At 38.5% G+C, this 25399-nt stretch overlaps 1 protein-coding gene across 11 annotated transcripts in view; it reads left to right on the top strand.

Annotated features, from left to right (window-relative positions):
- The window catches only part of dmd (dystrophin), a 631463-nt gene that overhangs the window by 598338 nt on the left and 7726 nt on the right, over nt 1–25399 (top strand). For all 11 annotated transcript variants that reach the window (XM_066706366.1, XM_066706368.1, XM_066706373.1 and 8 more), the window contains 10 exons: nt 985–1142; nt 8411–8577; nt 9823–9934; nt 11511–11647; nt 13893–13931; nt 17285–17350; nt 19766–19831; nt 21560–21718; nt 22911–23154; nt 23659–23782. In XM_066706366.1, coding sequence (XP_066562463.1) covers nt 985–1142; nt 8411–8577; nt 9823–9934; nt 11511–11647; nt 13893–13931; nt 17285–17350; nt 19766–19831; nt 21560–21718; nt 22911–23154; nt 23659–23782 — 1272 coding nt within the window. The remainder of the gene's footprint in view (nt 1–984; nt 1143–8410; nt 8578–9822; nt 9935–11510; nt 11648–13892; nt 13932–17284; nt 17351–19765; nt 19832–21559; nt 21719–22910; nt 23155–23658; nt 23783–25399) is intronic.

The following is a 25399-nucleotide window of genomic DNA, read 5'->3' on the forward strand; positions in this document are numbered from 1 at the left end:
GTGCTTGCAGTGAAATCTATTGCATCTTTTTAGCCTTTGCAATACACATACTCTCCACATCTGGTTATCTTGGGGTTTGAGAGAGTAAACCCCATCAAACCATTGGAGATGTAGCATGAACCACCAGCGCGCCCAGTGATGAATGGTGACGTGCAGTTTTTGTCACGCCTGTTGTACAGGACCTCCTCCCCTCCCTAGGGGATGGGAAGCAGTTATGCAAAGAGAATCAATAACTGCTGAGCTGCACTGATCATTAAGAATGTGTGCCGTGTTCAACTCATATGCTTTCTCTTCTGGTGAGGGGATAGCTGTCATTGTTCTCTGGAGACGCTTCATAAGCAACCATACACGATACTCACCACGACAATAGTTCATTGGTTTGAACTAAACAAGGCCTAAACGAATATGTGATGATATACTGCTTTTTCTGAAACATTTGCAAATTCCATAAAATTATTAGAATAAAGTTGTTGTTTTTATATATAAAATTGGAGAATAGCCCAGTTGGAGGCTTAACAGGTATCACACTGATCCTCAAGTTTGAAAATAGTAATTGATTGAGCATTAAATTTAATGACGTGTATTTAATGGTGCATGCTGTGGAAATTCATTGATGCTGACCCACAGCAGGTGTCAGTCTGATGTTCATCTGTCATGTACTTGACTGTACTGTCCTGAGTGCATTGACTTTCAAGCATATCAACACTTTTTTTTGTGTGTGTGGTGTTCTGTAGAAAGGAAAAATGAGACCCAGCTTCTAAAACTCAAATTTTCTGTCTAGTCAGATATAAATGACTCCGTTATGTGCAAGGGAAGCTTTTCTTAGTTAAGTTTTTTTACATTTAACAAACAGAAGGGTCCTGACGTGCACAGACACTGCTCACGTTGCTGTTTGCAGATGTACAGGGTTTGATTGGGGAGGACGGTTGAGCTGTCCTGTCTCTGTGTGGTCCCTGACTTGCCATCTTGGTTGTTTATTTGCAGATTTGTTCAAGCAGGTGGCCAGCCCTACGGGTTTCTGTGACCAGCGAAGACTGGGGCTCCTCCTGCATGACTCCATCCAGATTCCCCGGCAGCTGGGCGAGGTGGCCTCATTTGGCGGCAGCAACATTGAGCCCAGCGTGCGGAGTTGTTTTCAATTCGTAAGTCCTTCCACTACTGCTACCGCGGCCGACCTTCTGGGTAACAGGAAGCCCTGAGAGCCCTGAGTGTGTTCCCAGGTTCTGTACGCTTGGCTTCTGGCAGAGTGCAAAAGAGGTCTGCCTGTCACGGCAGTGGGCTGAATGGAATTTCTTATTAATCCATTAATCACATTTCTTGGCAAAATGCATCCTGGGAACTTACCTCCCCCTCCCCTCCTACTCCTCCACTTCCCCTTAGCAACAGCTGTGATGATGAGAGAAGCAGTGTGGATTGCTAAAAAAGGAGGGGGGTGGGGGTGAAACAGAAACGTGCAAAGGGATGTCATTGCCACAGGGCATTTCTTCACAGCTCACTGTGACATGCCGCTTTTAGCACTGGGAAAAAAGCTACAAAAATACAATTGCACATGAACTTCTGTGAGACCTTAGATTAGACTTGAATTCCTAATGTTTTTCAGACTTTCAAAAAAATAGTCTACCAACTAAAACCGACTGAACTAAGCTAACACCCAGAAGTGCTTTAACAGAATCCATCTTGGGATAGCGTATATAAATTCCACAATCAGCTATGGATATTATCTCTAGGATACTTTAGGACTTCTTACTAAAATCTTAGCCAAGTCCATGATATTATGTGTTACAAACAGCAACAAACTGGGTGTTTGTAAAGCTCTAATTAGGACCATGGAGGATGGGATACCATTCATTCAATTCCCAGGACTGATCCAAATATTTATGTGTGTCATGTAGCCTTTCAGTGATGGGAAATGTGGACTGAAGGGATTCAACAATCACAATAGTTTCCTAGCTCTCTAAACATACCCCAGGTTGTAGAAGTAATCTGGAATCGGAGGTTGATCACCATCAGGCATTTACTGTTTAGATGGTTGTGAAGCATCTGTCGACCTGATGGTCTGGTTTAGTCCTGGGATTTGTTTAACATCAGGAGCGAACAGTGCATATGTCACAGTAAGCACTTACTATGGGTCTGCTTGACTGCCCTGGCAGTGACTGAAGCCATTCAAATGGTTTTCTATTTTGTTACTGACCTTGCAAATATTGGGGTGTAACAGGGCTCATTCGTGTCATAATGAGCCCGTTAGAAAGTGACATAACCCCTCAGTAAAACTAGTACAGTGTTGAGCCTCCCGTGGTAGGAGGCCCAGCCTTTTAGCGTAGAGGGCTTAACACTGTACTGCACTGGAGCCGCTGCGGTGCGGAGCGCTCTGAGGGGTGCCGATGGTGCGTGGTTCGAATCCCGGGCGGGGAGCTCCAACCCACATCGACTACAGGGACACTATTTGTTTTTTCAAGAGGCATTACAGTGCAATGGGAATTTTACTTTCTATACCACTTTTTTAGAATTGTTTTCTAGTTGCACAAAGGTTTCTAGTTGAGTCAAGTGTGATAGTCATAGGTTCATAATTAGTAACTGCTTGCCCTGTCTAGATGGCTAGCCACAATGGTTTGGGCGCCATCTGCTTTGTGAAGTGGTGCTCTGGGAGATGCACCTTGCAGATTATATATCTGTGGGACTGGATAATCTTTTTGGGCTTGAGTGCATCCATATATCTGAGGGTGAAATGTTACCTTGTGTAGATTTCTGGTCAGGGGCTGAGATCAAACTGCTCAGAACTGATGGCACTCTGTCATCAAAATGTGAAAGAGGGGTCTATTTGATCAGTGTTTGCCCTGTTGGGAAGCAACATTTATAACATTTTATGGCACTGGGAAATCTCCCTGAGATTGTATCAAACATGTATTAGAGCTTATTGTAAAGTAGAGTAAATTACCATGGGTTACTCCTGTGCTGTAAGATTGCCTGCCTCACACCAAGGTGATTGGATCCCAGGTGTCACAACAAAATTAACACCTTAGTCTGAGTAGAAAATGGGGCACTTAGTCGGTTGTTTTGCATGGAGTCAATGGAAGGATGTCATCATGGAGGAAACTGACATTGTAAGATTATTTGGCCACCAGATGCACTCAAAGATGCAGTCCATTGGATGTAAGCATAACTCAAGTAAAGTATGGGAAATTGATGGGCCTGTTTTATTTGCATTCCTGATGAGAAGACTGGTGCACGATGCTGTGGCCTGTCACTGCTGCTGCAGGGGAGCATCCTTCGAGCGGTAATCGAATTCTCCCGTGGCACAGGGGTTCGTTTTCCGTGCTCCTATTTGTTCACAAGCACTTTGTTTCTCTTGACTCTCGATGACCCAGATGAGGTAATAAGCCCTTGTGGCGGCTATGTTGGAAATGTCAGCTAAAACGCTGCTGGTTTCTGTGGCATTTCACTGGGGGATTCATTTTAACCTGTGAGGTGTCTTCTCTCTGTGCGTGGGCTGGTGGGTTAAGGTGGCAAAGGGAAGGAGTTGGGAAGATTGTTTATAAAGTAAATGAGACTGATTTATGACGCAGGAGTGAGTGGGCAGGTCAGAATCTCCTACCCCATCCCATCCTTTTTTTAATCCTTCTAGAAAAGATTATCATGGGGATTATTAGAAAATCATGCTTAAATTCTTCCTAGAATTATTTGTTGTTGTTGTTTTAAAGTGTCAGGAAAGAATGTTGGGTGGAGTGTTTCGATTCTTTCCAGTTTCAGGGACTTGTCACTGTTTTAAAGCTCAGTAGCTTTCCATTGCTTTAGTGGTGCTGTGCAATCTATCTTCATTTAAAAGAAAAAGGATTTAAGTGGTCTGACTTCAGCCTCCAGTGAGCTGCAGCCTGTCACAGTACTGCCAGGCTAATTCGAATTTAAGTTTATGATTCCACCTGCATATTGGGTCAAATTTTACTTTGCTCTGACTGTACAAAACGTACTCACACTCTGAGAGTTTTCTATATCTAGGGACTTTTGGCAAGAACTTGATATAAAACATTTTAAATAAACCCATCTTGGCATCATTTAAGTGTTCTCTGTGATGCAATGATCTGTAAATGTCTGCAAACCTGGGAAAATAATGTAGAGTTTTTTATTGTGTCCACTTTTAGTATAAACTGGCAAGGATGTTTCAAGAACTTTTGAATGCATCTCTCCATAACAAATTTATAGCAGATTTATATTTTTGTAAGTTGAGTAAATAAAAGAGAGGTTATTTACATTTCCATTTAATTATGTGAGGCTGTTAATCAAGCCATTATCTTTTGAGAGCTTCCAAGCCCTGATCATCTTCTAGGATAAAACGTGTGCGTAACAGGCTTTTATATTGGCTCTTGCACCATATACTAAATACAAAGACTGCATACATTTCAATTGCCATCTGTGACTGTCATCAGTGCTGTGCTTAGACAAATGACCATGGCCTTATCTAAGGGATGAACAGCAGTAAGTGTTGAATCGGCAAAATTTGTGCTCAATAATTTATTATAATATTTACACTTCCATAATAACTTTGAGGAAAGCGTGAGGACAGGAGAAAGGGTACTAGCAGGAATGGATGCTGCACCAGCTGACAGATGCCACATGATTTTTCACAGAAACTCCAGCATTGTTCATTGTGTCGGGGGAAGTTCACCACAGTATCTCCACAAATACCTGAAGCCATTAATAGACCCATGCAATAGACCCCCTGCAACATAGTCCTTTCAAAAGGCACCATAGGTATGAATGAGGGGATGGAACAGTGGGAGTGTTCAAGAAGCCAGATGCCCTGATTTGAATCTACTGTGGCATCCAGTCATTCTGTGTGCTCTGGTGCTATGCTGGTGTATGCTATTGGTGCAAATACCTTGATAAACAAATACAAAGATCCTAAGCCATAAATGATCCTTGATTCCATTCATAGTATTACAAACTATTGTGTATATATTCTATATATAAATAAAATTATCCGTACATTTCTGCCAAGCCTTTAATTTTGCAAATGTAAAGAATGGTGTGTGTATGTGTGTGTATACTGTATGTGTGTATACATACTCTTAGTTGTCCATAACTGCATAACTAAGTGCATCATTTAGCTTGCAAAATAGTAATATTTTACACTAAAATAAAGGTTATTGTACTTATTGTGACATCTGTTTTTGCAACAAATAACAATTGCAGTTCACAATCAAAATGAGTACAAATGACAGATCTCGGGGAGTGACAGATTAATAATAACAGGGTGTTTAGACTTCTAAAATGGAAATTGTGAGAAAAATAACAGGGTTTTGCCTTTTATATTCCCTGAAATTGAAGATGTCTAAATCTAGGAAAAAATAGGAACTTGCAAAAATAGATATGGTATGTATGGATATGCCCTTAATGCATTTCATAAAGCATGTATTCTGTGTAGATTATAGCAGTCTATTTTTAATCATTTTCTGTTGAAATCTCATTCTTTTATATGTGTATCCAAATTGTAGTACTGACAGTGAAAACTGCTAATTATTGTTAATTTTATGTAATTGTTCAGTTTACAATGAAGAAAACGTTATTTTTTCTTCACTGAAATACTAATGTCAGTGTTGCATTGCAAGCTGAGTGACCTTTCTTTTGTTCCCATCAGTGCAGTCTAAAAAATATACTCTATGATTGTGTGGGCCTGTTTTCTGTGTTCAGTTGTAAATTTTAAATTTCAGTCTGATGTATAACCTTACCAAGGAGTTTGCCCTTAAAGGTTTACTGAATAATACCTAAAGCCCCGAGGCTCTCACAACTTGCTCCTGAAAGTACACAGATGCCTGACACACAGAAGCACAGCAAACTCTTTATTGTGAATGTCAGTCTGGGCCTTAAGCTATAGAACTGAATCAGCCATCAAACCCCTCTGTCCCCTCTGCAGCACTTTGTTCAGTTTCAAAAGCTTTGGATTAATATAATGTCGGAACCTAAAGCAGGCACATACTTTATATTCAAGAAATAAAATAACTGCATACATTTTATATTTTTAATTTTTTTTTGCATTCCCAATTTCCAAACACTTTTTAAGGCAGGCGAACCACAAGGGACCCCTACAATATCCTGTAGGAATGCTCCGTTCAGATTGCTGTGAAGCATGTGTTCCTGTCTTTCTCACTATCCCTCCATATGTAACTTGTTGTGATAGAAACCAATTCCAACCTTTAGGCATTAGTTAATTGAACTTAATGTTTCTGCATCTCTGAGATAATTTGTAACATGCCAACTCAAGGCGCACAGGTAAATGATCATTCAAGGTAGAATGTAGTTCTTCCTATAAAAGTAAATTGGGAATGGCATTGATTTTAACTCTAAATGTATTCCCTTTTGTAACCTTACTGCCGTTTTGTTTATTGTTAGCAACATTTACTTTACAACTGCCATTTACTGTTGAAGTTCCTGCGCTTCTGCATTTTGTTTTTAAACGTATTTCCGAATATTGAAAGTCCTTTAAGCTTATTATTCCAAGTTTTTTAAGTGTGTGGCATATTCCCTATCCTCCCAAATCCACAGTACTATCCTTCAAACTGGACAGATAGTTCAGAGCAGTCTTGGAATGGCGATAATATTACGAAAATAACTTTACGAAAATAAGTATAAAGTGTTTAATGACCTTGTTTAAAGGCATCTTTGTAAGTGAAGATGTGAAAACGATAAAGGAAACGAGAGTTCCAGATGTGTTATTGACAGCACCAGCTGGCCTGAGGGCAGACTCTGTGTCTTTGCCGTTTCAGCCTGTGCCTCGACACAATTCCATCAAGATTTCCATTCAAAGGGATTAAAGCGCTGCTACAGGGAATTTATCCCTGCTTATCCTACCGACTTAGTTTTTTGTTATCATTGAAATTTGTAAAGATATATGTAAAGGAATCAAATGGTATTCCCTTTTGTGGAGACTTTACATATTAGAATTTTAAATTCTTTGCATCTGGGGGGCTTACTTATCAAAATCGATAGCACCAAAGCGTGGCAGGAATCCCTGATTGAGCAGATTTTTGAGACTTCTGTACAGTGTCTGTGAGGGGGAGGGATTGAGGTGTGTGTGTGTGAGGGGGGGGTTACACTCTCTGATATATTACACTGGAAAAGTTACAGTAATCAAAATGTAAATATGGAGTAGACAGATACTGTATTAGTGAAGGTGAAGGATGTTTCACTAAGAATAAAGAATAGCATGTTTCAAGACATGATCTATCTACATGCTTGGAAACTTAAACTGCGTCTGGAGGGGACTATAAGGCACTGAAAAAGAAACACACACACACAACCTCTCTCATGGTATAAAAATGCTGTGTAAGTTTATTTTTGTTGTTTTTTTGTTGAGCATTTGTGTGCTGAGTGAGGTTTGGCTTATAAGGGCCCACATTATATCTTGTGATCTAATCCATGTTCATAGCACAAACAGATTAACTACATAGCTCATTCATTACAAAGAGTTGGAATTCAAATTGAAAATTTTTAGAAACGTGGATTTCAAATCTCTATTGCATATGGAACATAATAGGATGCATTGTTTTATTGTATAGGATATAGGGTATTTTTTATTTGTTTTTAGATCTATAATGTAGAATTAAGTAGAATGTTGTATTGTGTTTCTAGGACTTTGATTTTTTTTTAAACTTAAGAAAATACTTACATTTAAAAAACACTTGCAAATTTTCATTTGCAAATCATTTTAACTAATACAGCTCTTTTCAATGTTTGTATCCTTAACATTGAAAGAAGTGATTGAGGTTTGTGTTGTGTAAGCTTGAATAATCTTTAGCATATCAATAGTGAATGTGCTAACCCCCCCCCCACACTCACTTTGTCACAGCAGTAGTTTCTTGGAAGTGCCAGGATGAATCTTTCAATGGTAGCCTTGCCAGAAAGTGTGAAACAGTACTTTTCTTCCTCTGACATAATTGGGCATTTAATCCATTTTGTTGGAAAGCTTTGGCATTGCAAAACTGAACCCTGTACTTGAACTACCTCGAGTGGTTCAGATTCTCAGGTCCCACTTTCTTGCGATCACAGTGTTTTCAAGTTCTCACAGGTTTTAGATGAGCTCAGCGATTACTCCGCATAGTTTCAACTGTGTTTATACACATACACACTGGCGGTCCCAGTGAGGGGGGTCACCTAGATATCTTCCTGGAAATCAGAGTAGTGTGTTGAATGTTGAGGGAGATGTATTAGCCACCTCAAAGAGAATGCAGCAGAGCATCTGTTTTGTTGCATGACATCTCTATACTTGTTCTTCAGATATGAAGATTGTTGTGGAATTTAAATTGGTAGCAATTTCTTCTGGTCTTGGAAAGGATGTTCTCTTTGTTGCTTTCCTCTCTTGCTTCTAGTCTTGTGCATTTTGTTCACATAGCCACCATGTTCCTTTCTTCTCTACCAGGCCAACAACAAGCCAGAGCTAGAGGCAGCTGTGTTCCTGGACTGGATGCGCCTGGAGCCCCAGTCCATGGTATGGTTGCCTGTTCTGCATAGAGTGGCAGCTGCGGAGACTGCCAAACACCAGGCCAAGTGTAACATTTGCAAGGAGTGTCCTATTATTGGATTCAGGTATGCCAGAATTCAACACCTCACAGAATAAACACGTCTTCCACAGTTAGATCTTTTGATCTTGTAATTCCAAGTCTCAGTCTTTTCCCCATTAGAAGAATGTAAGCAATATTAAAATGAGGGAAGTCATGCAATAACTAATTACTATTACCAATTTATTCCTTGAAATTGATTTTAATAAGTCAGTAATTTCCTGATTTCTAATCACTAATTGCTCTTTATCCTGCTTTGCCATTATAACCTGACCATGATCAAGGACATCCAGATACACTTTTTCTTTTAGACATGTTGCATTAATAATCATTTCGATTGTCAATCAGAATAAACTGGAGGACATGTTGGTCTTACTACCATCTAGCCACAAACAGAGTTCAGTCTTTTGTGGCCAGCTGTGCAATCCCCCGTCGCAACGCCCCCTCACAACCCAGGCATTACTTGGCCACTGCAGCACAGGTAACAGTCAGTGTATGACCCAGAAGCTGAATTTCCAGACTGTTAAGCATTCCAATACTCTTGGGGGAGGTTTTTAATGGATGAACCACTGTGGTCAAAAGATCTGTTTTTAAGATTTTTCAAACCTCCTACAATTTAAGGTAACGCGTGCCAAGTATTCGCACTATGCATTAGGCAGTACATTGTAGCAAATAAATTGCAAGTGCCTTGACTGATAAATCGTTCTCCTGGCAAGGTATTTTTGAGTGTGAAAGGGGCAGTGTAGAATTTACATTTCAGGGGAGGAGAGCTCTTGGCTGCTTCATATTGTCTTTGTAATGAGCTTCAAATCCTCAACTGCAGTTTCTACGGGAGTGTAATAGGGTCGTTAAGTGTATCTGTAGCTCGGTGCAGAGCCTTTCAAACAAAGGCTTCCAGCAAAGTTTTTGAAGGATGACTGATGTAAACCACACCTGATGTGCAACATTGGTGATTTTCAGCACCTGTACATTGGAAACGAGAAAGAAATGCATTGAAAACATAAAATATAAGGAAGGAGAGAGAATTCACAGCCTTATCACTTCTATTGCAGCCTAGTTGTTATTGTTTGTTTTTGAGGGGTTGTCTTTTTCAACAAACTTGTATTTTCCCTTCCAACATCCCATCCCTGATACCACTTCACACAGAGACACTTCACAGGCTAATTATTATGGTAGAACATAGGAATTAATAAAATCCCATGAATGTGCCAGCCCCTGGGCTTTATTACAACATGCTGACCAATGACTTAACCATTGTTTCCCTCTTGTTTAGGTACCGAAGCCTAAAGCACTTTAACTATGATATCTGCCAAAGCTGTTTCTTCTCTGGACGTGTTGCAAAAGGTCATAAAATGCAGTACCCAATGGTGGAGTACTGCACACCGGTAAGATTATGACTTTTATAGCACTGTGTTCAATCACCATAGAGTACTGCTATTAAATATAATTTTGCATTTAATGTTTGTTTTAAATATAGCTAAAAAAATGAAATTGGTAGCTCTGAACAAAGAATGCAGAGCAGGAATACTTTGTGTCAGCAGAATATGCTGTCAGCTTTGTATAGTGAATGCTTGAGAAGACATTAAATATGCAGGTTAGCACATCAAAAAAGCACAGACATGCTAGGGGAGAGTTAAAAAAACATATGGCATTTATTTTCAGATCAATAAACAGCATTGTTCTTTTTGTTTGTTCTCTATTCATTATAATGCACTGTTCCCTGGTGATATTTTTGAACACACGTTATACCCTTATCGTGGTCCCATAATACAGGCTGAAAATACAGAATTGTGCATTCTCACTCTCAGAAATACAATTCCAGATTGTAGGTTTAATTTGCTGGTAATGGTGTAAAACGTAATATGGGATTATCTTAAATTTCCTGGGAAATGTTTGTGTGCTCGTAATCCCAGTTCTGGGTATTTATGCAGGTGTACAAATGTGCTTTATTCTGCGGCAGGCTTCGTGTCAGTGGCGCACACGCAGTAATCCCAAAAGATTAGTTATGCGAGTCATGTAAGCATGTGTAAATGCTATAATCTGAGTGTAAATATAATTGTAGTTAAAAATGTGTTAAGTTAATGTTCTGTTATACTCAAAGCTGGTCTCGGTGTACAACAATATGCAGACATTTATAGGTTATAGAGATCATTTGACAGAAGGTAAACTGGCAGTTTGTGAGCCTGATTTGTACGTTTATAGTAACCATGTCATGTTGAACATAGTACGTGGAAAGCACTAAAGCGGTTTCCGTTGTGCAGGCGGAAGGGTCTGTGTTTTAGATGAAAGTTTAAAGTTTATTTTGCATTCCTTGTTCAAGATATTTATTCAAGCACATTGTGTTTGCAAGCAAGCTCTGTTATGTAATAAAACTGAATTGTGACAGAATTCAGAAAGTGCCTAATAAATTGTTAATTTAAATAAACATTGTGTATGTCCCAAAACAAACATCAAATGCCATGACTCTTGAAAAGTATTTTACTTTTGAGTGTTAATGTTAATCCGTTTTTTTTAAATGTGTAATTTCATTGGTGAAAATGATCTCTAAACTGTGCTGTGTCTGACCCCGGTATTACCCCAAAAGTCAAACATTGGTGAAGGTTTCTGGGATCAAAACAGATACAGGTTTAGACTGTAGCAGATTACCATGTGTGTTCAGTGTGGGAAGAGCTGTTTGTTTATTTGTTTTTACCCAACTTGTTCAAAAAGAAAAGTAATATCTAGTCAGAACCCTACCCTGCAAGAAAATAATATTCTGGAACACTTATGTTGTAAACATTTTCTCTTGGGAACCTTGGCAGCTCCTGCTCTTTCAAGAGACTGGGCTATTTTACTGCTTTATCAACAACCGCAGACAAAGGAGAACTGAAAAAATAGTTTTAAGCACATGGTTTACTCTACACTCAGTGTTAGTATTTGATAGAAACACAAGGGGCTGATTGTTGAAACTTTGCTTTTCAGACCACTTCAGGAGAGGATGTACGTGATTTTGCCAAGGTGTTGAAAAACAAGTTCAGAACAAAGAGATATTTTGCAAAGCACCCCCGAATGGGATACTTGCCCGTCCAGACAGTGTTGGAAGGAGACAACATGGAAACGTGAGTAGCTACAGAACACAATGGCCTCTCGTGTCCCTCAAATCAAGACAAAATGCATAGATTTATTTATTTTTAAAATTACTTATTTTTATTTTAGCTTCCAGACCGATCAGTTTCCTTCTGCCCTCCTTTTTTGCTTCTGCTCAGAGGAGATGCAAGCTAATATCCAATTGCCAATATAGTTCCTGTTGTTTTTAGTTTCATTTTGTTACAAATAAGTGAGAATTTACTTTGAACAGCCCCTGGAAACAAATAAACAAAAATGTAAAAACAAACAAGCATGACATCTGTAATTACACAATATAATTTATGTCAAATTAGTTTCCTCTGAAAACATGAGAACTTGTGTAGACTTTGATTTAATTAAAATATTGCTAATAAATTGGAAATGTAACATCCTGTGCCAAACAATTAATTATTAATACAAAACCACTTTATAACCCAGATGATATCTGCTGTAAATTATAAGAAAATGCTAACTATATTGTTTTGTCACATGTAACCAAAAATATATAAAGTATCTACAGTATTTAAAATCTGTGTTCAGTTAAGTACTGTCTCTCCACCCTACAACGCATCTGTAGAGTATAACTAAAAGCATTTGGAGTGAGGATTGTACTGCCCTTTTTCCTCATTCAGACACCTCACCAGTGAAGATTTGGAAATAGATCACTGTCCTCTTAAAGATTATGTAAAAGACATTAATGAGAGTCACTCACGTGTGTAATGGTACCGCTACGTTCTTTTTCCAGCAAAGATGTGCAAATGGAGAAAGAGAATATTTTGGCAGATAAATCCGCTCGCTCATTAAATGTCTTGGTATTACCCAATAGATAATCAGCCCCTTGTTAAGAGAAATAAATGATTTCAATGAGCTTTCAGTCCAACATTTTCAATATAATTGTGAAACATGATCTGCTATTATAAATTAATTCTAAAATACTCTTTTGACTAAGGACTGTCATAGATAATTGCCAGTTTTGAGAGCCACAGTGAATTCATTACTGTACTGTCCAGTTAAAGTAGCAGAAGTGAGTATGGCATTGGCTCCCATTTTCCTGTGCATTGCCATGTCCATTCCCGGCATAGCACCCTCTCAACTGGATTGTATTTTTCTTTCCCCCATAAAGCACTAGTGAAATTTATTTCCATTGAAAATATAATATAATCATTCTATCAGTTTCTGCATCGTGCTGGTTTGCAAGCTGTGGGAATAAGCTATAAATCAAACGGAGGAAAAAAATTCTTAGACTATTAAGACTCTTTCCTACCAAAGGATGAGCACCCAGAGTGCTTATGTCACTGTCCCAATTTTCCCTCTGTACTTTCTGAAACCGCAGAATCTGTCACTGTTACTGCCATTGTCACTTCCACTGAAAGTAATGATTACCTTTTACATTTTCCTCTCAATTCAACTATTTTCTTGGTCATCCACATTTGTACATGTCTTTATTTAGATTTTCGCAATCTCTCTCCTTTTTGTTTTTATAAGGACAAAACAAGTTAAGTAGCATTAAAAATATTGTGACACAAAGCAAATGAAGAACAGTAGGCCGGCAATTTGATTCTGATTTTCAGTTGAAGGGAATGAATAAATCTTTTTTTTTTTTTTTTTTTAATTTTTACATATTTTCAAGTACAAAGTAAAATGGTCCACTTCCCCTAGTTCCTAGCCTCTAATATAAAGAGAGCATACTTTCAGTGGTTTTCAGAACCAAGAACAAATCTCAACACCGCCTTTCTTCCTTGGAAATCAGTGGAATCAGACTCGTCCCTTGAAATCTCACTTTCCTGGTCAAAGAACAGAACGGTACAGTGTCATTATTCAAACTGCTCAAAGGTCAAGTCCTGCCCTGACTCCCACTGTCCATCATGTCTTCATCATGGGTGTGGGTTACAGAACTGGTTACTGAAACAGTCCTTGCTGCATTGAGTTATACATATTCAAGGTGCTGCTTGCATTAAGTTGTGTACTAATATGTCAGAACGTAGCATCAACTTTGTTTGTCGAACAAATCTAATGCTTTACATAGTTATATCCAAAGGATAATGTAGTATTTGATGGCTTCAAATTAACCCCCACATGGGCAATTGAAATTTAGCTTGTCTATCTTTATCCTCCCTTCCCTTTGGCTGCAGATCATGACCATTCACATTTTGTTCTTTGATTTTGATCCTCTTTGAAATAGTTTTCTGCTGGGTCTCTGCTGCCTTTGTCTTCATCTCCACATTTTTTGTCTTGCAGTCCTGTTACACTGATCAACTTCTGGCCTGTAGATTATGCGTGAGTACCTCCTTCTGCTGACCTGTGCAGCTGCTTTACCCAACACGTGTTTTTTTGCACTTAATTTTTTTTTCCTAATTCACCACTGCTTCTTTTCTATGCGTCACAGTTTTGAGTTGATATGTAATCTGAGAGTCATAGTTGAAACGGGAAGGTTTGAAAATGCCAGATTGGGCTGGAGATTAAGTATAGGTTTCAATCTGTCATTTGTCTTCCTCTGTAATACAACTCAATGTTTTGCCCTTTTATAACAAAGTAAGGCATATTGTATTTACTAAATCAGACATTTATTTTTTATTTTTTATTTTTTTTATATATGTATACAATTTGTGTGTATGTCTATTTCCTATGCTACATTTGTAAAACACAATATATAATAATCTTAAAGGATGAAATTAGTTGTGCTCTTTCTCTTATTGTAACTACTAAGTTATTCCTGATTTTAGGTCATTATGAAGAAAGTGGATTTCCTTTTATAGTTTCAATTTGATAGAATAGATTTTGTGCACAGTTCACTGATTACAATATCATTTGGTAATCATGTTGTAGCGAGGAAAATCCTAAACCATCAATGTTGTGCTCAGCTTGGTCATCAGGGCCAGCATTTTATGAGTTCGGCCTGACATGAGGAACAGTTTAACCCTATTACTGTGCTTACTGTAATATAAACAGTGGCGTAACTTTAGTTTCAGAAGGCAGGGTGGGGGGGACAACCTACGCTTAAGAATACAACACAATCAAAACTTACCTAAAGGAGGGCACACAATCACACACATGTACAAATAAAACGTAATGGCTCCCTGACCTTTCTGACAGTGGACTGTGCTGTTGATTCAGACAAAGACGTCATCCACCGAGAGGTCTGCAGCCCTGCTCCTTCAGAGCCACGGGGGCTTCTCCTCCAGCCAAGATCTGAAATCCTAACTAGATCAATGATTTGTTGAATTGGTGCAAATGAACATGTTTCAGTTCTCTACTTACTGACAATCTGAAATTATCTCTGAAGACTAGAGGCATGCAGCTGTCCAGTATTAGGGTTACAGACCTCTGATTTAAATTAACAAACCACACGCAAATCCAAGCTTCTTAGTACATCTTTATTGTTTTGATTTGAGGCTTAAATAGTTTTAATTTAGCCTCTGTCTTGTTTCTATGATAATCCCTTATTTTTTTCCTCTTAATAGACCTTATGTAATTCCTATTACTGTGTTAAGAAGAATCTATTATTAAGTCCCTGCAAATACATATGAAGTGCTGTGACTGCATGCTGCATTTTTTATTATAATTCAAAGTATGGAAATATTGCATTGAAAATTACATTTAATATGGTCTATTGAAGTCCAATGTCAAATTGTCTTAACTGGAAGCCCTTTTTTAAACCTTACCAAGGTAGATGATGTATAATACATCTATCTGGAATGTTCACAATTTAGTATTTTTTTCACTTTACATACTTTACAATTTCTCAAGGCCTACATTTCAAATTACAGTACCTCTGAATCAAGCTCATATTCGAATTGGGCGTATATTAACCCAAAGCAGGGCTGTGCCTGGACTGCAACTGTTAAACTGGGCCAACAAGCCAACCTAGCAACAGAACTTAGAGCAACAGAGTGTGGTTATGGGAGTGGTGTATTTCCAGAATCTTAACAGGGTTCTTGTGTGAATATGCCATTGGAAGCTGCGTGGACAGGAGCCCTTTCATCATTATTTCATTGCCATAGCAACACAAGCCGCAGGAATAGGTTATTATGAGCCCATTGAAGGCAGAACAATGGCAGAGACTAAGTCCGACTGTCTTAAATGGGTCAGCCAAACCTAAAACTATACACCCTTTGCCATTTAGAGTTAAATATATATATAGCGAACAACATGACAAAAAAAATAAAAAAAAAATAAACCTAGATTTTAGGGTGGTTAGGTGATTTGAAAATTCATAATTTTCAATGAGTATTTATTAAATTCTGGTGGCTAGGTGATGTCCCCTTCGTTGGTCTGAATTGAGTGTTATTTATTGTAGTCATGAAACCTCCCATAAAGACTGAAGAAGCCTTATCTGAATTTGTAAAATTAAAGTGGACTGCTTGTTTATCTCTAAAGTAAATAGGGAGTTTATATTGATTGTCGTGCTGCTGGTGTGAGACCTGTTGGGTTTTAAAAAGCTTTATGTAATTGCCTCCACTGCCATTTTATTAACCGACAGTAAACCACAGAGAGACATGTTTTAAATCTGTTCAGTCAGAATTGAGAGATACTCGCAAAGAGGAAATGATCGAGGAGACGAAGCACAAACGGATATTAATATATTCGATCTCACAGTACTTTTAATTTGAGATCCGAACTGCAGAGTCTAGTTTTATAAAACGTTAAAATGTTTAAGTAGGAACTGTTTCCCAGCCCCTACTCTATTTGTTTGTTCTGTTTTTTTCCACACTGACTCAAGTTTTGTAAAGATGGGTGATTTTGTCTCTGGAATCCACATGCAAAGATTGAAAAATAAATGCTGAGGTGTATTCACCGCGTATATTCTAACCCAGATCCTCTTCTCACATGGTGAACCTGCCCAGAAGATTGTGTTGAGGAGGACTTAATTCCTGAACAATTCCTATATAGGTGCCAGCTCTAAGTGGAACACTGGAATATGTGAAGATTGATTTTATATTTTTTGTTGCTTGTCTTTGTCCTTCCTTTATTTGGGGGATTACCGCAACCATCTTACTTATTCATGATTTGATTATTTTTTAATTAACCAGTGACACAGGTGTGGTTGAGTATCCAAAGTAGATTTTTTTTTTCTCTGAGTGGAACTCCAAAGAAGAAAACTTATATAATATATATTTTTTTATTTCTCTAGTGTCATTAGGTGATCTATTAGGTCTCATGGTTAACAAAATAAAATGTTTCTTTACTTACCTCTCCATTGCATTTTTTGTGCTTTACAGCTCCATTTTATTTGATTTATAAATATTAAAAAAGTTTGTGTCAAGTGCTGCATTTTGAACCAGCAAATTTTGTACAAAGATGCTCAGTTCGGCTTAGCCTTCATCCTGTCCCTCTGGGGTGTATTCTCTTCTCATAGTGGAAGTGCAGAAAGAGGTCAAACTGATCTTGGCCAGTTCAAAATATTTGTTGGTGTATGTCAGCTCTTGAAAACCAAGCTTTACAAAACATATGCCATGGGGATATGAAAACAAATCAACTATTGATAAAAACTTTTGATATGTCACTCTTTAGAGGTGCTAGTAACCATAAGATCTTAAAGTGTCATAACCTTTGCTGTTAGATGTAGATGTTGCTGTCTTTTCACAGCTTGTCATTACAGAGTTCCTTTTTTCTTTTTGTTCTGTGTGCAGACCTGCATCCTCCCCTCAGCTGTCACATGATGATACACATTCAAGAATTGAGCATTACGCTAGCAGGTAAGGCATGTTTAATGCACAAAAATACTATAAGTAAATAATTGTGATTAATCTTAGTGGGCAAAATACCTACTAAAAAAACTAATTTAAAAGAAAATCATTCCATCTCACATTCCTCTTTTTTGACATAACTTTGCCATAGTTTGTCATGATGTGACACATCAGCAAGGAATAACAATCGTCCCGAAGTACAGAGTAAATTATTGCATCTGACACTGAGGTGATTCGTGTGAGCTTTGCTTTGGGGAAGAAATATAGACTGGTGACACTTTTCAGAAAGCAAACTGGTTTTGAATCTACATTTCTTACAATGTTAAACCATTCTGATGTTTTAGTTGGTCAGTGCATTGCAATAGCAGCAGTTATCTTGACCTCGTTTTATTTCCCTTTTGAGCAGTTTGTAGGTCATTTGTGTTGTGCTATTATTTCTACGTAGACCGAGTAAGAAAGAATGAAAGATTTGCCTGGAAACCCTTTAGAAAATTGCTGTGCTGCATGAGGTAGATTATTCTTTTCACCCTCTCGGTGGATCCAATTATCCTGTTGATATACTGAGGGCAGGATAGCAATACTGCCGCCCAAGGCTGTACCTGTGCAGGCAAGAAGACTGCGTCCCAGAGAAATGCGCTTGCATTTGCTGTTGTTTTTAAGGAAGGGAGGACTGCAATATATGAAATTGAAGATGAAACCAATAACATAATCTAAAATAAAAATGTATTTTGTTATTTTGTTGACTATAGAGTGGTGTTGTGTTCTGTATTGAAGTCCCCTGATGTGTTATAAGAACAACAAACCAGGAGATAATTCTTTAAATATTAAGGCCAATCCTTGCATGATCTTGTGTATTGACTTATTGAAGATAGGAGTACATTTATTGATTTGTTTGTTTATTTAGAAGCTTGCTATTTGCATTTTTATTCTGCTTGCAACTGTAACACTCAGACTTCCTACAGAAACCCTATTTTGTATTTAATTTAAATTTACAAGATGGCTTTCTTGAAAATGCCACCTACTTCTCAGAATGTATCTGCTGCTGTATTGCTTACTCTGTTCTGTACTCTAAATACCATGCATTTTTCAGAACTGCTGAGTCAATATGGTGTCAGCACTGATTAAACTTCACATAACTTTCACATAACTTCACATAGATTTTGTTTTCACAATAGCATTTGTAAAATATCTGATTTATTGACAGGGTGTTCAAAATACTTTCTGGAATACAAACAAAGCATACTTTTCCCTCTGTACCAGTCAACACTAATGCTGCACTGCTCAGATATTCGGCAGAAGACTTAAATTATACCCACATATTGGCAAAAAAGAAAAGGAAAAGATTTGTATTGAAAATTTACAAGGACTGGAAAAATTATACTTCTAATTATACGCGATACAGTTTTCTATAAAAATCCATTTGCTCTTCTGTGTTAATATTTTACTCTCGTCATATGCCACAGCAAACAGATTCTGAGACAATGTATTTTACAAGGACAGTTTATCCCAGGCTTTCAGTAAAAGACATGAAATCATTGTGCTTTGTCAGCAATCTGATGCCGAGATCAAAGACTGCTTGATATCTGGCGTTCTTAACTTCGGATGACTCATTCTGTCCATTATGAATTCATAGCTCTAACTCATTAGCTGGCATACTTTTTTCTATTTTCTTTCTATTCATTTATTTAGGATACAAAGCCAGGAATAAATACCTGGCAGTTGGAAGCTGATTCTTTTCAAGACTGTCTAGCCATAAACCGCCAAGAGCAAACATACATTAATACAGGGAGAGTACGTGTGAGGAAGTTTGTAGTGCAGTGTCATTGAAGATGCCTGGTAAACATACACAGACTTATACTGGTTGTGGATTTGCACTTAGTCATCATTGCCGGATAAAGATTCTTTAGTGAAAATAAGAGGGAAAAGAAAATAATCCCAAAACAGAATTTTTCTGCTAGTCCTCCCAAGTAAAGTATCAACTCGTCCACTGCGGCTTTGCAGATCATCTGATCTGAATTTAAATGAGCTTATTTTGGCTCAGCTGTTTAAAACGGTGAGCTCTCCATTAGATACTAATTGAAAAGCTCTCAGAACCAGTAAAAGTGCATGAGAAAGAACAGTTACTGCCCTTTAAAGTCTTGCTAGCTTACCACTCAGCATCCCACCTATAATAATACACACACACAAAATAAGGTTTCAGTTTGTGGTGAAATGTGTAATATGCTTTTCAAAAAGGGTCAGACCTGAAGTTGTCAGAAGAAAATAGTGTTCCCAGGGTTTTCTATGTACTTTTGACACATGCCTAATGAATCCTTCACTTTAGAATATCAATCCGAGACTGATTTTCACAATATTTTCATTTCATTTTGTAGTTTGGTCTGGACTACCTGTAATAATTTCTCATTTTGTTTTTGATGTGAACAGGCTAGCAGAAATGGAGAACCGGAATGGATCTTATCTCAATGACAGCATCTCGCCGAACGAAAGCATGTAGGTCCTGATGCTCTAGTTTACACAACACTGACCACCTTTGTCCACCTGGAAAGCCAGATGACTTTGCTTTATGTTATCATCCATTATACGACCGCACACAGACATTTATGAAAAAAGAAGCTTCAGAAGATAAATGATAAATGTTTTCAGTTCACTCCCAGTTCGTTTTTCAAGAAACTTGGCAAATGAAATATTATACAAGATCTGAGTGCAGTAAATACCCTGCTAAGAGCTGAGCATGTCGTTTGTCTTATGAAATAAGCATACCAATCAGCAGCAAACACGGGCTTGAGGTTCAATAAATCCCCCAGCAGTAAGCAGCATTGTGAAGGCAGCAGCGCAGGCCTCTCTGTAACAAAGGCACTCCCTGCTGTCTCCCATCTACACTGCTGCAGGTGTGCTGAACTCAGACTGCAAATGTAACCCTTTACCTCCTGGACCTTTTAAAGGGAAGAAATTCAAGTATAAATAGAAAGGTTGTTGCAAAGTGACATGGATGTGAGAGATATGCCAGGCCAAGTGTAACAATTAGTGACCAGGGAATTTTTTAAGTTGTTTACGCTTAAAATATAGTCAAAATGTTAATACATTATTTTATTTTATTATAGTTTGATCTTTCTTCTCTGCATAGAGTGTAAAGTACCATATTGTCTTGAATTTAAGACAACCTTACTTTTCAACAAAGGCATCAAACAGCTAAGATAACTTCAGCAATCATTGGGGAAAATAACGTTTCTGTACTAACCATTAGGGGGTGTGAGTGATACCATTTTTTGATCCAGTAAAGCTCTGAAAGTTGTTCGTAATCCAAAAATACAGGTTTGTATTCTGATATGGGAATTCATGACCAAAGAACCGCTAGTGCCATGAAAGGATTTCCTGAGACTGTGCGTTCAAAGGCAGCAGTTTTTTTTCCCACGCCGTCATCTAACATTTCTTTGGTGACACCAACGTTTTTAGCAGCACACCAATTATTGAATGCTTCAGCTTCTCTGACAACCATGATTTTAAGATTTGAATCATAACTTTGTCTTAATCCCTTTGATGTTAGACCATTTTTCGATCCACTCTTTTCCTCATAATCGCTGCAGGCAGGTTCATCAATTTTCAGAAGTAGGGCTGTTCAGTCACTCGTTTAACAGAATACACAATTTCATAATTTACCAACAGCCTTAACTTGACTCAGAGGCACAGTCCACGAATATAGGATGAGTTATAGTTGTAAAAAAATAAATTTTATAATCGGGCCAATACAGTATATTATAAGTAAAACTGAATGAGTTTTATCTTATAAAAATGCAGGTTAGGTTAGTGCTACTCTTTGAAATGCTTTTTCTGTCTGCACGATGCAGAAGTGAGCTGTCTAAACACATTTTGTGTATTGGTGCACATTAGTACTATAGCTCAGATATCATATAATTACACTTTTCACTGTTTGAAAATAAAACTGATGTAGAGCACTGCTGTATGCCAGATTGATTGAAATAATGAAGAGATTTTGTTTGTTTGTTTTTCCTTCAAATTGTAAAAAATATAATCCTGCTGCTGAAATTACAAAGCCCTCAATATAAAGTCTAGTATTACTGTAGTCTCAAGGTGAGCTCTCAAAAAAGTCTGTTTCATTCTGTTGTTAGCCTCATTATCAACAGTGCCTCTCCTGAGGGGGATATATGAATACTTTTAATCGGTGTGTTTATGGTCTGCTCCCCTCTCCTGTCATTGCAGCGATGACGAACACTTGCTTATCCAGCATTACTGCCAAAGCTTGAACCAAGAGTCTCCGCTAAGCCAGCCCCGCAGCCCCGCACAGATCCTGATCTCCCTGGAGAACGAGGAGAGAGGGGAGCTGGAGAGGGTCCTCAATGACCTAGAGAAGGAGAACAGGTCAGGAAATCACCATAGTGCTTTGACAAAAAAAGAAAACTCCCTTCTCTACAAAACATGAGAGCCTCCAATATCAGAAGGCTTTTTAGGTACTGTAATAAGACAAATATCCCCGGTTGTCTCAGGAAATGATGCAGATTACTATCTGAGTAGCAATACATAAGACCAGTTTCTGGCAGCCGTTCTGCTTAAGAAAGGGTCATTGTGGGACTAAGAATCCACAACACTGATTTTAATGTTGTATGCGAGCATTTAAAGATGTGAAATGAAATTCAAATGGATTTTTAAAGACTGTTCATCCAAGACAGTGCTTAAAGACATTGTCTGACTCATAAACTAAGAGCAGAGGAATTTTTCAGAAATTAATTTGAGACTTTTTACATGAATTGCTGCAATGCCTTTTCTTTCTAATGGTTCTGCTGCTGTACTGTTCATTCAGTTGTTAAAGAAAAACTATATTGAACAATTAATTGACAGAAATAAGGCACCATGCCAAAAGTATTTAAATACTTAAATTGGTTAAGAACATTTTGAAATGCATGAGACCTTTTCTCTTCCATCATCCCTTTATCACAACCGGACTTTTCTACTCTTTCGCTGATCTTTGGATATCAGATCATAAATGGTAATAAAGAACTTGAAGAACCCTGTGTTAAAGAATACGTTCTTCTTTTTTTTTTTCCATCATCTTCCAAATGTCTTGAATTAGGAAGCCAGTGCTATCTGCCAGCCTGGATTATCGTCAACATGGACACTGTTAACACTCACAGAACAGGGCTGGATAATGTTTCAAGCACGATAGTTTGCGCATTTGCCAATGTATGATTTAACATAATGTTTTCATAACCAGGCTATGTTAATCTGCTTGACTTTTTTTTCTCCTTCTCTTACCTTTTCTGTGCCATACTTTGCTGCACAGCTTTGAAATAATATATCGGCATTTCTGCTGGGATTTAGTTTGTGGTGTCAAATAAGGATGTATTAGAAGACTGAAAACTTTGAAATATATATTGTGTGTTATCTGAAATATTACAAATACACACATTATTCCATTATTATAAATGACATCTACAAATCTCAAAAGGTCTGAATAGCATCATCATTTTCAATGTGGGTGATCCATTCTTGTGCACTTGCCTCTCTCTCTCTCTCTCTCTCTCTCTCTCTTCGTGTCTTTCTCTCTGTCTCTCAGGAATCTGCAGGCAGAGTATGACCGACTGAAGCAGGCCCATGACCACAAGGGGCTGTCCCCACTGCCCTCGCCCCCCGAGATGCTGCCCGTGTCCCCTCAGAGCCCCCGAGACGCTGAGCTCATCGCCGAGGCCAAGCTCCTGCGCCAGCACAAGGGCCGTCTGGAGGCCAGGATGCAGATTCTGGAGGATCACAACAAGCAGCTGGAGTCGCAGCTCCACAGACTGAGACAGCTGCTGGAACAGGTGAGCTGGCCGGGGCTTCTAGGCCATCCAACAGGGCAGGACAGAGAGAGGCAGTTATTATTTCTGAAACTGCCTCTAATATGCTCCTCAGAGGCTGTGCGGTTATGGGCCTGACACACCTGGCTGTACTGGTCCTTCTCTGGGCCGTGTGGGCATGTTCTACTGTTCAGCCAGAATCCATAGTTGGATGCATTTCAGAAACCTTCTGTTGATAACTGGCAGATCTTTTCCAAATGCTTGTTAGGACTTCTATGGGCAGTCACAAGTTCTAGACCATTATCCACACAAGGAAGGCTAGTGCATATTGCCTCTGATTGGGTACAGGAGGAGGCCGAAGTGAACAGCAGTAAACTGTCCTTTAGTGATTCTGAAACATTAGAAAATGTTTTGATGAGAATAGAGGTTAAGTGTTCAGAGCTTAATCCCTTAGCAGTAGAACTACCACTGAAGAGGTGAAGAAGGGAGAGTACAGTTCAGTTCTGACACCAGCTGTTTGTCTTGCAGCCCCAGGCCGAGGCCAAGGTCAATGGCACCACCCTGTCGTCTCCGTCTACCTCCTCACAGCGCTCCGACAGCAGCCAGCCCATGCTGCTCCGCGTCGTGGGCAGTCAGACCACAGAAACTATGGGTAAGTGCGGACACCTTCATGTACCTTTAGACTTATTTTCTAACACAGACCACTCACTATTTCGCGGTGAGCTGCCTTTCTTGATTTCATTAATTCTGAATTCTGGTTTGCAAAGACTGCTATGCTAAATGTAGCGCAGATTTATTATATCAACAAGGAAATATTTTTAAAATGTACTACTCTTCTAAAGAAACAGATTATTTATAGTAGGCCTAACTGAGGGTAAGATCTGGTGTTTTTAACTGGTGGAGAAAATGTGAGAGGTTTTTTTGTACAAATTATTAATATTGAAGCACATTGGGTTTAATTATATTGAAAGAAGATAGACACAGAAAGGGCAAGAAAATGAAACCTGCTCAAACCGCATTCCTGGCATCAGTACTGCACACTTCTGTTCAAACCAGAAACACTGCTGAGCAATTCTCCTTTTTATCTGAAAGCACAGCGAGGTTGACAGGTCATATATTGTGTCTGTTCTGATTAAGGTAACTAATTATGTCACCTCTCTAATACAGAAAATGAAAAGCAGGCAAAACTATAATTAAGTGTGATTTAGTTCAGTGATCTAAAGAAATGAAATCTGGGGACCTATTTTTTTCTCTTTAATTACTACTTTGTGCCTGAGGTTTTTTAACCGTAAACCTTGAACTTTGAAGAAGGAATATGTATTGTCAATACAAATGTGGATTTTAGGAGAACAGAAGGGAAGCCTTTTTAAAGTCAATTGTTCTCTCTGTAATGAGCTAATCGTTAAGTGAAAAGAGAGTTCAGTGAATTGATCCAGGAATTTACAGAAACTGACATGTAGTTATTTTCTTGATGTATCAAAATATAGGCTTTTCACTGGCAGCCATTTTTATACATCTACCGGTTTGATTGTTCGCCACAACCATCCCACTGGAGTAGTTTCAGATCACTGGCATAGTCCAAACACAAGAGACAAGACCTATGGGACCAAAACACTGGGGATAATATGGAAAAATCATAATTCGATTTTTTGCAGGACAGATAGCATTTTAAAGGCTTGAGATAACGTCAAGAAAATAACTGGATTAGGATTCTCATTCCCCCAACCGCCACCCTGTTAAGAATTCAGCAGACATCACTCCAGTACTCAAAACCGTATCTAGTCTGACTCCCTAACCCGTCATCCTTGTTCCCAGGTGTTACCCAATCCATTTTCCAGATTAACTTGACTATCGGGAGATTGACAAATGTCATTCTGTCAAGTAGAGAGGGGTGCTGTCTGACCCTGGTGTAATGCTTCTCGCATGGGACCTTCCCTTGGATCTGTGCCAGGTGCATTAAGAAAACAAATAAAAAATTAAAGGCAAGAACAGCGCAGGGCAAATGCCATCACCAGTCCTTCTTTGTTATGAATGTCCTTTAAATTATAGCCCAGTGCAATGAAGCTGTCAGGATTATGAATTGGCCTCTTGCTGGAGGCTCTCCAGTGCTTATACCTCAAAGGACTGAGAGATCATTCGGGAGCCCACACTCTGGTCCATGAGAGAATTTGTAATGAAAAGTAATGTCAGGACGAGAGACTGAAATCTAAAGCAACAAGTTTTTTTTTAAATGCATTTATTATTTTAAATAGATTGCATTATTAATTGA

This window comes from Amia ocellicauda, chromosome 6 (assembly GCF_036373705.1).
Source record: "Amia ocellicauda isolate fAmiCal2 chromosome 6, fAmiCal2.hap1, whole genome shotgun sequence".
NCBI classification, from domain to species: domain Eukaryota; kingdom Metazoa; phylum Chordata; class Actinopteri; order Amiiformes; family Amiidae; genus Amia; species Amia ocellicauda.